The 14620-nt window shown below is 42.7% G+C and overlaps 1 protein-coding gene across 1 annotated transcript in view; it reads right to left on the bottom strand.

Moving 5' to 3' along the window:
* The window catches only part of LAMA3 (laminin subunit alpha 3), a 198997-nt gene that overhangs the window by 78151 nt on the left and 106226 nt on the right, over positions 1–14620 (bottom strand). Inside the window, exons 31-38 of the mRNA XM_050939774.1 lie at positions 13067–13193; positions 12848–12987; positions 11416–11531; positions 10670–10881; positions 9628–9832; positions 5810–5954; positions 4495–4635; positions 2480–2644 (exon numbers count right to left, since the gene is read on the bottom strand). Coding sequence (XP_050795731.1) covers positions 2480–2644; positions 4495–4635; positions 5810–5954; positions 9628–9832; positions 10670–10881; positions 11416–11531; positions 12848–12987; positions 13067–13193 — 1251 coding nt within the window. The remainder of the gene's footprint in view (positions 1–2479; positions 2645–4494; positions 4636–5809; positions 5955–9627; positions 9833–10669; positions 10882–11415; positions 11532–12847; positions 12988–13066; positions 13194–14620) is intronic.

The following is a 14620-nucleotide window of genomic DNA, read 5'->3' as shown; positions in this document are numbered from 1 at the left end:
CAATAAAGGGGAAAGTTTTCAAAAGCAGTTGAACACTTAACTGCCCTTTATGCTTTTAAAAATCTCCCCAAAGATGTTCAGTGAATCTTAAAAGGTACCATGAGACAGCGGCAAGATATGAGGCTGTGGTTCAGAAATTGCTTCAAGAACAGCAGCTCCCAAAAACTAGCCAGGCTAGGAACAGAGTCGACCATAGAGTTCATGTAAACATCTCCCCAACATCCACCAGGATGATTAATCCAGCATTATAACTGATTGCACTTTCAATGCTGTCATCAAAAGCCGAATGCTGTGATTTCAGGAAGGTCAGAGGAGGGTTAGGAATCCATGGGGAAGAAAACAAACACCTCTTAAGTTATCTCTACACTATGGGATTATTCCGATTTGACATAAACCGGTTTTGTAGAACAGATTGTATAAAGTCGGGTGCACGCGGCCACACTAAGCACATTAATTCGGCGGTGTGCGTCCATGTACTGAGGCTAGCATCCATTTCCGGAGCGTTGCACTGTGGGTAGCTATCCCGTAGCTATCCCATAGTTCCCGCAGTCTCCCCCGCCCATTGGAATTCTGGGTTGAGATCCCAAAGCAAAAACAGTGTCACGGGTGATTCTGGGTAAATGTTGTCATTCAATCCTTCCTCCGTGAAAGCAACGCGCCCTTTTTTCCTGGATTGCCCTGGCAGACACCATAGCATGGCAATCATGGAGCCTGTTTTCTCTTGTCACTGTCACCGTATGTGTACTGGATGCTGCTGACAGTCGCGGTACTGCAGTGCTACACAGCAGCATTCATTTGCCTTTGCAAGGTAGCAGAGACAGTTACCATCCCTATTGCACCGTCTGCCATTGTAAATTGCCGATGAGATGACGGTTATCAGTCATTTTGTACCGTCTGCTGCTGTCATGGGTGCTCCTGGCTGGCCTCGCTGAGGTCGGCCGGGGGCGCATGGACAAAAATGAGAATGACTCCCCGGGTCATTCCTTTCTTTATGTTTGTCTAAAAATAGAGTCAGTCCTGCCTAGAATATGGGGCAAGTGTACTAGAGAACCAGAGAGCACAGCCGCTCCGTATCAGAGCCCCAGAGATCCCGCAGAAATGATGAGCTGCATGCCATTCTAGGGCGTGCCCCTGCAACAACCCCACCCGTTGCTTCCTTCCTCCCCCAACCCTCCTGGGCTACCGTGGCAGTGTCCCCCCATTTGTGTGATGAAGTAATAAAGAATGCAGGAATAAGAAACACTGATTTTTTAGTGAGATAAAATGAGGGGGAGGAAGCCTCCAGCTGCTATGATAGTCCAGGCAGTACAGAATCTTTTCTTTAGACATGAAACGGGGGAGGCTGATAGAGCTCAGCCTCCAGTTGCTGTGATAAGGACGGTTACCAGCCATTCTGTACCATCTGCCAGGAATGACTGGGAATCATTCCCATTTTTACCCAGGCACCCCCGGCCCACCTCACCGAGGCCAGCCAGGAGCACTCACGGGCTGATGATGAGGATGGATAGCAGTCATATTGTACCGTCTGCCACCGGGAAGGGGATGCTGGTGTTCAGTGCTGCAGCACCCCGTCTACCAGCAGCATGCAGTAGACATATGGTGACGTTGAAAAAAGGCGAGAAACATTTTTTTTCCTTTTCTTTCGGGGGGGGGGGGCGGGAAAGGGTGTAAATTGACGACATATACCCTGAAACACCCGGGAAAATGTTTTTGACCCTTCAGGCATTGGGACCTCAGCCAAGAATGCAAATGCTTTTCAGAGACTGTGGGGACTGTGGGATAGCTGAAGTCCTCAGTACCTCCTCCCTCCCTCCATGAGCGTCCATTTGATTCTTTGGCTCTTCGTTACGCTTGTCACGCAGCACTGTGCTGTGGACTCTGTATCATAGCCTGGAGATTTTTTCAAATGCTTTGGCATTTCATCTTCTGTAATGGAGCTCTGATAGAACAGATTTGTCTCCCCATGCAGCGATCAGATCCAGTATCTCCCGTACGGTCCATGCTGGAGCTCTTTTTGGATTTGACACTGCATTGCCACCCGTGCTGATCAGAGCTCCACGTTTGGCAAACAGGAAATTAAATTCAAAAGTTCGCGGGGCTTTTCCTGTCTACCTGGTCAGTGCATCCAAGTTCAGATTGCTTTCCAGAGCGGTCACAATGGTGCACTGTGGGATACTGCCCGCAGGCCAATACCGTCGATTTGCAGCCACACTAACCCTAATCCGATATGGCAATACTGATTTCAGCACTACTCCTCTCGTCGGGGAGGAGTACAGAAATCGGTTTAAAGAGCCCTTTATATCAATATAAAGGGCTTCGTTGTGTGGACGGGTGCAGGGTTAAATCGGTTTAACACTGCTAAATTCGGTTTAAACACGTAGTGTAGACCAGGCCTTAGAAAGACAGGGTGCATTCTGCCAATGATCTTCAAAAAAACAGAACAAATATTATCACAACACATTAGTTAGGTGTCATTTACCTTCTCTCCCAAGTAGGATTGTGGTGCCACCCAGTATAAACTGTGCACAGAGGAAGGCAACTCTTGAACATCAACAACTACACTATTGCTGCCTGGATTGAAGGTTACGGGGACATCAATGTTATTGTCAGCTGTCTCCACACGCCAGTTTCTCATATCAACAAACTAATTACAAAATATAAGAGGGAAATTAGGGCATGATTAATCATTTATTAAAACCTTTCTAGGTTCAGTGTATAGCGTCATTTATGAGACATACCATATTGATTATACAATGTACTGAGGATAAAATTCACCCCTCCAGAGGCAGACATCACAAAGCCTATGCAACACTTGTGTCCCACTTAAAAATGCCTTAAAAGGGGCTTAAGTGGGACAGAAGTGGTACATAAGCCTACTGTTTGCCTTCTGCACAAAGGTGTTTGATTTGTTACTGTAGACTAAATTCTGTCCTTGGTTATATGTAAACACAATCCATACTGAGGTCAATAGAAGCTGCATGTATACAACCAAGGACAGAATTTGGCCTTATATTTTAAGTCCATAAACAATTTCCCCCCTTTAAATCATAAGTATAAAAAGGTCTTCCTAACTCATCTACTTCCTGAAACATCCTGCATTAGTGCTGTACTAACCCTGTGCCAATCACCAGTGCTTCGTTTAGTCTATTGTTTTAAAAAACTGTTTTTATTTTGCAGTTTTAAACAAAAGCCAGAGCAATAATGTTTTACAGGAGTAGGTGTCCTCTGCAGGGACTGTGTCCCACACTGCAAAGAAAACCAAACAGATCAAATTATATCATTTGAATAGCAGAGGGAGAATTATTTTACAGTATACTTCAGGCCTTGATGTCTTTTCAGCTTAGCTGGAAGTCTCAACATTAGAATTAATTATCTTTTGCTTGGGATGAGATAGCTGGCATCTTCCATTACACTACAGAGCAGAATGGCTATATGGACTTACAATGGCAGAAATAAAAATTAATACATGTGTCTCAGAATCACTCACAGAACAATCTGACATCAAAATATCCACATGCTCAACAACAGGTTTCCGTAGGAACAGCTACTACAGTCATTGGGTGATATCCTGATTCCACTGACACCAACGAGAGCTTAGTCATTTCCTTCAGTTGGGCCAGAATTTCACCCATTGTGCTTAAATAATGAAGTACCATAATCCAGATAACACCTAGTCTACATCTGAGCCTAAACCAAACCTCCAGATCCAGATTCAAACATTCTCAAAGTTCAGGAATATTTGGATCTGTATTTGAACTTTGAGATGTTTGGATCAGAGACACAATTTAACACCAAAGTGACAGTGCTTCAATAACTTCCCTTAGAACATTTTTCTTCTGTCTGTTATTAGAAATGTTTCTTGTAGTGTCCAATTTAAATATTCCCTTGTTTATTTTCAGGCTGTTGCTCTTTTTCAACGCTGATCAGCCTTAAATAATTCCTCCCATTCATTTATGTTATCATATGAGTATATCCCAATTTCCCTCCTCCTCCCACCTTCTTGTGTCATGTTTTTCCCTATGAAAATGAAGACGGGCAGAGCCTGTTCACTTAGACAGCTCGAGTTGAATATTACCATAGGACCTCTTGCACACTATCTAGGTCTCAAATACACCTGTAGTGCATATTTCCTACAAGCCAGATATCAAATTAATTGTTTCATTAACTTCTTGGAAAAGTACATTGTAACTAGATATTTCACTTCAACTAAGTCTTTGATGGCTGTAGCCACCCAGAACAGACTGGCTTCAGCCCTAGATGAAATGGAGAGGTAGACAGACCATTTTCCACAGGGCAGCACTTTCAGATTCTGCACCATAATTTGCAGAGAAAGCATCTAATGGGAAACATAACACTTTTCAGTGGTTTCCCGAGAATATTTCCCATTCTCAACATTCAGTAAAACACAATTTGTCATTTGGAAGAAATCTGATAGTTTCTTAATGGGACACATGCCAGTACATGATAGTAACTAAAAATATACATTAAATATACCTTAGTTCTACGATTACTTGTGCTGTGACAGTTGCTAGTAGCTCCAAAACAAAAGCAAGAAGTGCAGCCCTTGGGATTAGAAGGATCCAAATAAAATGATCCTTGACGGCAAATGTCACACTGCCTACCTTCAACATTCTCCTGTTAAAGAACCATTGAAAAAAGTTATTAAAATTTTCCATGTGTTATTGGTCAACCTGCAAAATACCAGACACCTAAAACAAAATTCCTACAGGAACATTTAAATATTTATAAAATATAAGATAATATAAATGTGAAATTGTTACTTATGGTCTTCTGTAAATGGTATTCCAAATGTAAATGAAATAGTCTCCTCCTCCTTCTGTGCCAATAACTTATTCATAGCTTTGTCTCTTGCATGCACAACAGGAAGGTCTCTTTTCTAGCTACTAAGTATAGAGACCCAATTGAATATCAGCAAGGGATACAGGGCTGCCCGGAGGCGGGGGGGGGGCAAGTGGGTCAATTTGCCCCAGGCCCCAGAGGGGCCCCCACGAGAATATAGTATTCTATACTATTGCAACTTTTTTTTATGGAAGGGGCCCCCAAAATTGCTTGACCCCAGGCCCCCTGAATTTTCTGGGTGGCCCGGAGGGGATATGTTGGGTATATATAAAAATACAGTTCACTGCGATTTCACATGGAAAAACAACTATGTTGTTTTTGAGAAGCCTTTCTACTAGATCTGCATAAAGATGTAATGGAATTACTGTAGCTCACTGTTGAGTAATGAACATTGATCAATGCCAGCTCTGAATACTACTAGATGATTTCCTTACCAAAATCCTCAAGCTGGCTCTTCCAAACCTACATGTGAAAGGTCACATATGAAACTTCACATTTATAGAGTTCAGTCTATGCAAATCACAGCAATGGCAAACATCATGCATACACTGGGGCACTGAAATGTCAATTACATCATATGACCAAAAAAAAAAAAAAAAGCCTGAAGCCCGGTGGATATAAAAAAACCCCAAACTGCAGATGCAAAACAGAGATATGTGTATGTACATAGCATTTCAACACATATGGGCACACATAGCATGTAGTACCTTAATGTACTAGTTTTTCTCTGTGAAACGGATCAACATTAAATGTATTCTACAAACTTCTTAACTGCAGTTTATTTGCAATCCAGGCAAGTGCTACAATGCATTTTTTGATATAACTGTATTTAATTCTTATCTAACAACTGCAAATAACAAATTCACTTTATTATACTCATTAAATATGAAACAGCCACTGATATGGAAAATGATATTTGTGAATGCACAAGTATCTTGATTTATCTGACCTTGCAGAGACAAACTCCTGTTTGTGGATGACAAACATCTGGCTCTGTTCCATCTCTGTTACAATTACAGGGAATACAATCCGGGAAACTGTAAGAACCAGGACTGCAGCGATCACATTGTCGCCCTGTTATTCCTGGCCTGCACCTTTACCAACAAAAGAAACAGAAACATTTAGGTTTGTTTGTGTAGGCAGAAGGTGTCACAGGGGTAGGAATAAAATAATGCAAAGGATCTGAAGTGATCATTTGGTCATTGAACACCACTCATGGGGATCAACTGAAACAGATTAGCGTTTTTCTCAAATTGTGAGGAGTATTGCAATTCCTAACAATGGTCACTCAACCCAGTGGGGGTGGTTTGGTTTTCAACACTGCAAATGTTGAAGTTGGGGTTCATGTTCTGAAGCTGTTCAGCATCTGCAGCGGGCAGGGCCCCCCTGCAAACACAGGAATCTGAAACCAGCATGCTGTATCCCAGGCAGGAATCTGCATTGAGAAGAGCTATAGAGCTGGGAGTGAGTGGCCATTTACCAAAGCGCCCAGCTACTAACAAGAAGATGGGGTTTCCCAATGAAAAGATTATATAACTTACTGGGCTGTAAATCTTGTTTATACAAAACTGTTCACATTGGGTAAAATCCACTTGGCTTAGACACAAAGCCTGAGTAACTTGGCTTTATCTGGGTGAAGAGTGGTATAAGATGAAATCCAACCCCAAAGTCTGGACATGAGATAGCAGAGCACCTCCTTTTGTGAAAGCAGCAACTCCTCTCCCATAGTCCCTACTCCAGCTTCTGGAGTGGACCTGAATAGTCTGGTGAGGCCATTGGATCTACAAAAATGTGGATCTTGTGACCTATTTCCCCCCCCAAAATCTCCTTGCTAGCCTCTTCCCACAGCCTCCCTCTGCAACTCCAGTGCAGGGCTTCAGGGGAACAAAGGCTCCTTGGTACAGGAAAACAGTTCCAAAATCTAAAAATGTTAACATCTTCATCTCTAGGTTTTATCTGAGCTGGAACTGTTTTTAAAATCCTTTGGCAACCAGGGGTGTGTCTTTGGCTCTCAGCACCCACGTTTTGAACATGTGGGTACCCAAGCACTGGGAATTTACAACTAATAAATAGTTTTAAAGTGCTGCATTGAATACAATGGACTGCTTTTGATGCAGCACATGAGCACAATTAAGCATTTCACCATACACTAGGGGAGGTTTGTTACACTCTAAGTACATTACCCCCATAATCTGATAATAGAAAGTAAATTTGCACATAGAATTAGGACTTTGGACTTTGATGTAATCCACTGAATTGAATATCTTAATCAACATGTAATGGGTAACATGGCAGTTTAATGATTAGTGCTTTGCAGAAAGAGAGAGAGAAAGAGAGTGAGAGAGAGCTCTTCTATACCATCAAGTATTGCTCATTTATCTTCCACCATAAAGTACTGCTTATTTAAATAAGACAAGGGCGGTTTAGGTCGGACATTTGGAAAAACTTCCCAATTGTCAGGCAGCTAAGCACTGGAATACATTGCCTAGGGAGGTTGTGGAATCTCCATCACTGGAAATTTTTAAGAGCAGGTTAGACAAACACTTGTCAGTGTTGGTCTAGACAATAATTAGTCCTGCCATGAGTGCAGGGGACTGGACTAGATGACCTCTCGAGGTCCTTTCCAGTTCAATGATTCTATGATTCTCGTGATCTTTCTCTAATTGGCCAATAAGTGAAAAATATCACCATTATGGACAGATGACAAAGCTTTTCACAGAGAGAGGGTGAAAAAGGCAAAATTCCACTTCTTTGGCAAAATAGTGAGTGTGCCTCAGGCAGAAATGTGTTAATTTCTTAGTGATAAGAGGCTTAGGGCCATTCAGAGCATGGGGATGCATCCCTGACCGTACTGGCTAATAGCTATTGATGGGCCTATCCTCCATGAAAATATCTAATTCTTTTTTGAATTAGAATCAGTCATACTTTTGGCATTCACAACATCCCCTGGCAACAAGTTCCATAGGTTGACTGTGTGTTGCATGAGGAAGTACTTCCTTTTGTTTGTACTCTGGGAAAATGAGGGCTTTGTTGGTAAACTTCATTCATGGGATTAACAGCTGATGCTCCATTTTTGGGAATGACACATGAATACGTAAGTTAAATTCAACCAGCCTTGAATACTTTTGTTGCATCAAAAATTAAGTCAGAGTGAGAACAATACCCTACAGCCTCTCCAAGGATTTGTGCTTGCCACGAAGGGCTCTCTTATATTTACAGGCAGCTAAAAGAATGGTGACTGTGATGAGATTGAAGAGGCATCAGAAGTTAAGAGAATTCGCTGCAGTTGCAGTTGTACACAATAGTTTTTCATATAATGTAAATCAGAGGATACATCTAAGGAGTATATTCTCATCACACTGTGCTGGCAGTCAAACACATATGGCTTCATTTCAAAGGTGCTTAGCACCCACATCTCCGTCCCATTGAATAATATCAGGCAGTGACACAGAGTGTAAGTTTCATCAGAGGATCTCAAAGCTCTTTTCAAACATTACTTAAGCCTCATAACACCTTATGGGGTAGGTAATTAATATTTTAAGAATTATGGAGGGAGTATTGTTACAAAGTGGGAATTTTCTGTAATATTTTTATGAAGCCTATGTTTGCCTCAGTTTCCCTGTCCTTTGCATTGCTACCGAGTGGGGGAAAGAGGGTTACGTCTTCTCCTGGGGGGAATGCAGGACATGAGGTGTGGGTGTCACCTAGCTGTCTGGGCCGCAGTGATCGGGGTTATTTAGGAACTGGTAGAATGCAACTCAGATTAACAGAGGGTATAGAGAGACAACGATCAACACCCAACAGTGGGAAGCCCAGGCACGTGGGGATGTGAACTCAGCATGGCCCAGCCTGGAGACAAAGGACTGAGATGTGAAAGGCAGGGGATAAAGTGTTGACGTTTGAAAGAGGCTGGCAGCTTTCATCTGGGACACACAAAGGGGTCAGAGGGAGATAGAGCCTAAGATGGATTCGATAACAGCTTTCATTGCACTGCCTTGGCCAGGATGAGCTCTGGCTTAACCTTTGCCTCTCTGTGCTAACCCAAGGGCTTTCAGATTCTGTACACCAGGTGACCAATACACTGTTACCTGGTTAAGTAAAGGCTGCCTGGTGTCACTGCAAATATTCAGTGGGAGTACTGCACTATAAAGGGGTACAGTACAAGCCTCAAAGGGAGTTTGGCTTGGCTGGATTCTCTGCAGGGAGCCACGGAGAGAGACAGGGATTGCTGATGCCCAAAGCCCCAGTCCTGGAGGCCATGGGCCTATCCCTGTGGAAATGTGTGCACCCTTGGGGCCCAGCACACTAATGGGATCACTCCCAGTGGACTGGTTACAGGCTGGGACATAAACCAGACCCTGTGAATCCTGAGAAGTGTATCTAGTAGTTAGAGTATATGTCTGGGAGTCAGAGTTCTGGTTTCTATTCCTAGATCTGACACTAATTTGCTGTGTGATATTGGGCAAGCCATTAGAAGACACCGAGGGGGTTCAATGATATACTCAAAGTCATATGGCAAGTCAGTGGCAAAAACAGAAATAAAGCTCAGGAGTCTTAATTCCCACTAACCAGTTACCAGAGCAAACCAAGTCTGTATCCTTTTCTAATCCCTGGATAGCACCGCATACATCACTTTACATCAAAAAAAGAATAAATCCGCCCACCCTAGCAAGTATGTAAAAAGACAAGTGAATCAAACCCCTCAAGAATTTTCCAATGTACATTTTTAACATTAATAACAAGTTTAACCCAATAATGCAAACTTACTTGCACTGCCCATTGTTTTTATCACATTCTGGGTTTGCCAAATTAACTATTCCTCTGCTTGAGCAGTTGCAGGCTTCACAGCCAACAAGGGGGTGGTAGTTGAAAAATTGTCTTTCACATGCTTCACACTTGGGCTTCACCGTTTGAGGGGGGCAAATACATTGACCAGTTATGTCATCACAAAGACGTCGGCCGCAGTTGCATACTGGGTTGGGGGGAAATGTTTTATAGATTAATCATATTTGATTTAAAGAAATGACTCTCATTCCATTCAAGTCAAGTCATAGGGGGCTTCATTCTCTTCTCTCTTTCACCAGCTTTACACTGGTATCATTTAACCGACTTCAGCAGATACAGCAGCATACCTGAGAAGAGAAGCAAACTCCTGGAAACTAGCCAGGTAGCAACAACTAAGGTTTCAAGGAGTAGCCTGGAACCTTGGGCCTTTTCCACAAAATTGTTCCTCAAATTCAACACAAATATTATTATTTAGTACTTCCCAGGACATTTTGCTACACATTGGGCAAACCACTGTTTTGGTGAGAATGTCACCACTTTATCAGTGTATTCAATGTAGACTATAATATCCAGGAAAAGCAGATAGTCAAGATTACTTCATGTAACCAATAAATCTGTCAGTGCCACCAGATTAATGCTACACCCTGCTTATTTATGAAAGGGTTTGTAGCCATGAGTTAGGACACAACAGCTGGTAATAAATTAGAAAATATTATTTACTAGGGAGTATAGAGTAAAACATTCAACTCTAGAGGAGTGGCATTTGGGTTCTGTCCAGCAAGGCAATAAGCATGCTGGTCCTGATCCAGCAAAGCACTTCAGCGCATGCTTCACTTTAACCATGTGGGTTTAAAGTGAATGGGCCTAATCGTGTTAAGGTGAAGTGCACGATTAAGTGCTGTGCTGGATCAAAGTTACATTAATCAGCACCTTGTAGGATTGAGCCCCATATGCAGAAAATGAAGCTGCAGCACATATTGAATAAAGTCACAAAATACTTCCACTTAGAGCAGAATGTACTTACACTTGCAGAATGGAAATCCGTAGAACCCAGTTTGGCATCGGCTACACCGACGGCCAATGATGTTAGGTTTGCAACTACATTGTCCTCCCAGAGGGTTGCAAGCTGAGCTAGTAGCACCTGCTTTATGGCAATTACAGGGCAATGCTCCATCATTGTAAAATGCCACTAGAGACCTTACAGAATCCTTACAGAATGCTGACGATGTTACTGGGCTAGTGGAAGAAAAATATAAATCACGTAAGAACTAGTATTAGGAAGTTATAATGACTACATTCTGCACTAGCTTAACGAATTAGGAGACTTATTTCTACTCTAGTTCATATGCATAGTAGCAATATCAATGTACACGCATGGAAATATTTAAACCAATTCACTAGTACTGAACTGATTTGTCATCCATTTTTGTAAATAATTTTTTCAAAGAAAGTATCTTCTGTTCAGCGATACCAAGAAGATAGGCACTTTAGCAATACCAAAGATAAATAGCACAGCTTTTCCTTTTTTTTTTTTTGGTACAATATGCAATGGTACTCCACCTTTAAATTTGATTAACAGAGCGCAGTCATGGAAAAATGTAGACCTATATTTTAATACCCTTTGTAATTTCAATGGCCCAGTATAAGCCATGTAAAACATGCCCATGCAGAACTGTGATAGGTATGGTATAAGTGTTTTAATATACAGTAAAATATTAATAATTTACAACTTTCTGTAAAATGTTCAGTGTCTTAGAAAGCAATCCTTACTCAATATAAAAGCTGTTTCCTCCACACTGGTTGATAAAGTCAATCGACTTGTCCACAGTCCTTTTCTGAAGTAGGCTATGACTGTAGCTATCCGCTGGAACAACTAAAACATGTTCCTTAAAACAACAAGAAAACTAAACTGAATATTTAATAGAAAAACAGAATAAATGAACCAAGGTGTTTATCTATAGTTAAATGCATTTCCAGCATCATCCTTGGATTTTTCTACAAGATCCAAACTCCTGTGCAGAAGTTGGTAGGATGGAAAAATCATTGGAACGTAAGCTGCATGTTAAGCTATTTTCAATTACTTGGAATGATGATGGGTTTCTCCTCCAAAATTCATATGAAGACCGTGTTCAAAATTCAGCTATCTTGAAACAAGACAGTTCTTCAGATTTCTTACACAAATTTCTACATTTCTGAAGCCCGTGTTCCCCGCTTTCTATGGACTGTAGGAGTATATGTCTGAACCTTTAGTATTAGGGGCAGGAGAGCGAAGATGGCTAGGTACAATATTTGTGGAAGCTCAGTATTTCCTCATGAGCATTTTTCTGGGTCAGACCCCAGTCTAATAGACGTCTACTGTATTGTGGAGAAAAATAAACTACCAGTCATATTAAAAGTTAGGAGCAGAACTTGATGATTAAAGTCATGCGCCACAGACAAGCTGCTGTTATTACAGTATCGCAGGAGTATCCCGAAGCCCCAGTTCAGAATGGGGTTTCTTTGTGCTTGATGCTGTACAAACACAGGGTGAAATCCTGGGCCCATTAAAGTCAACAGTAGTTTTGCTACTGACTTAATGGAGGCAGGATTTCTCTCTCAGTACAACACAGTCCCAACTCCAAGCAACTAACAATCTAAGACAGGCTGCAACAAGTGGATTTAACACCAGAGTCAGGGGAGTGAGGATTATACTGACTTGCTCTGGCCCTGATCCTGCGACTGGCAGCGTGTGGGCAGAGGCTGCTGTGCCATGCTGTACCCCACTGATTTCAGTGGGACCACTCACATGCTTAAAAAGTCAGTCACATGCTTAAGCTCCTCCCTTTATCAGGGTCTGAATGATTGTTTCAAGAGAAGAGGAAGATTAACATCAAAGAGTCAGATTCAGAGCTTGCTGAAAACTGAAATTTGACTAAATTTATCATCAACATTTTTGATTAAAAAAAGGTGTAAAATGTTGTGAAAGATTTCACCCCACTTTTTATTAGCTTTGTAGTTGATCAATATTTGGACCAAAAGATAAGACAAGACAAGACAAAACTGCCCCCTAAGTTACAATTAGCTCTTTAAAAAATACAAAATAAATTAAGAAAAACTATTGCATTCACAGTCATCCATTTCCAAGTAAATAGTGAACCTGAAAAGCTCTACTATTCAAGAGGTAAAAAGAATACTTTCAAATCTTGAGGTGTAACAAACTTACCACAACCAGTGTTTTTTCATTAGGAATCTTCACAGTAACAGAAACCTCAGGGCCAGGGATATCCAGTTCAATTTGGTTTTCTGCAATCACCTGGTCTCGACAGCCAAAAGTGTGAGGGCAGAAAGAAGCACTGAAGGAACCTAAATGAAATTTTAAAATCTAGTTTGCTAAAATGCTGAGAAAGAAAAAAGAGCTGAATTAATATAAAGCACGGCTTACCTGACCATAGGCGTCCCCCATTCACAAGCACCTGCACAGGAAATGTTGGGTGCTCTGGCTGATGGAAATGTACAACAAATACATATCTGCCTAAACTTGGCACTTTCCCACTCAAAGTAAGCTGGTTCTGCAGAAACAAGGACAATTAAGCTTAAGTATTTGTTTTATTAATTCATTTTTACTATGGGCCTGCTCCTACCTGCAATGGGAGTTGAGGGAGCTCAGCATCTCTCAAGAGGGAAAAGGATCTTGCAGGATCTGTCCCTATATTTGCATACTTATATCTACATAATAAAACAGTAAAGTATGTATCTGTCTATGACAACGGACCTAGACAATTGTGATGTCAGAGGTAACTCAACCAATCACCACCCTTACTCTACAGCTAATTTGCATGCAACAATTTCATTGGTTGTAATAAATCAGGGATAAGAGGGAGACTGGTGAATTACTTGGCTCAACTGCCACAGTTCTTCACAGGTTGATTTGCCACCCATACAACTCAAAATCCTCAAGCACAACCCCCACACAAATCAACATAAAACAATCAAAATCTAGCACAACACGACCCCCATGCTAATCAACGCAACCATCCACACAACACTACCAACCCCCACACACACAATAACCCCAAACACACATACCCCCTCACTGCAACACACATCCCTCTTTTGTTACACACACAAACCAGCACAAATCCCCCAGCACAACATGCACAATCGCCCACCCTCACTCATAGTTACTATAAAACTATTCACTTGAGCGGCATAGCCGCAAGTCATCATAGGTCTATTTACATTATAAAATATCTTAATTACTGTGCAGAGCCCAGCAAAATGTTTTTTCATTAGTTGGTTCTGATTCCTTTGTTTCTGTTTGTGAATATTATCTATCAGACTTTCTCACCCTGCCACAGCTTGGCCCTAAACAGGGCCAGTGAAACCCATTAGGTGACCTAGGTGGTCGCCTAGGGCGCTAGCATTTGGGGGATGGCATTTCAGATCCTTCAGCTGCGACTGCGGCAGCCGACTCTTTGGCCGCCCTGGTCGTCGTTGGCATTTAGGCGGAGGGATCTGGGGCAGGGGGCGTGGGGAGGGCCACCTGCAGTAAGTAAGGGGGGGCATGGCATGCAGGGGAACTGATCCCCGCCCCAACTCAGCTCTACTCTGCCTCCTCCCCTGAGTACACCACCCTGCTCTTCTTCTCTCCCTCCCAGGCTTGCGGCACCAAACAGCTGATTGGTGGCGCAAGCCTGGGTGGCAGGAGAAGTGGAGCAGTGATGGCGTGCTCGGGGAGGAAGCAGAGCAGAGGTGAGCTGGGATGGAGAGTTGCCATGGGGGGGTGCCTCAAGGTGGAGGGGGGAGTTGCTGCGGGGAGGCGCCTCAGGGCGGAGGGGGGGAGCTGCCGTGGGGGGGGCGCCTCGGGGCAGGGGGGGTGGGAAGCTGCCCCGGGGGGTGCCTTAGGGCGGAGTGGGGGGCGGAGAGCTGCCATAGGGCTTGGGGTGGGGGCACAAGGTGGAAGTTTCGCCTAGGGCACGAAATATCCATGCACCCA

Source organism: Gopherus flavomarginatus, chromosome 2 (genome assembly GCF_025201925.1).
Source record: "Gopherus flavomarginatus isolate rGopFla2 chromosome 2, rGopFla2.mat.asm, whole genome shotgun sequence".
In the NCBI taxonomy this organism is placed as follows: domain Eukaryota; kingdom Metazoa; phylum Chordata; order Testudines; family Testudinidae; genus Gopherus; species Gopherus flavomarginatus.
This window is presented reverse-complemented; position numbering and strand designations above follow the sequence as displayed.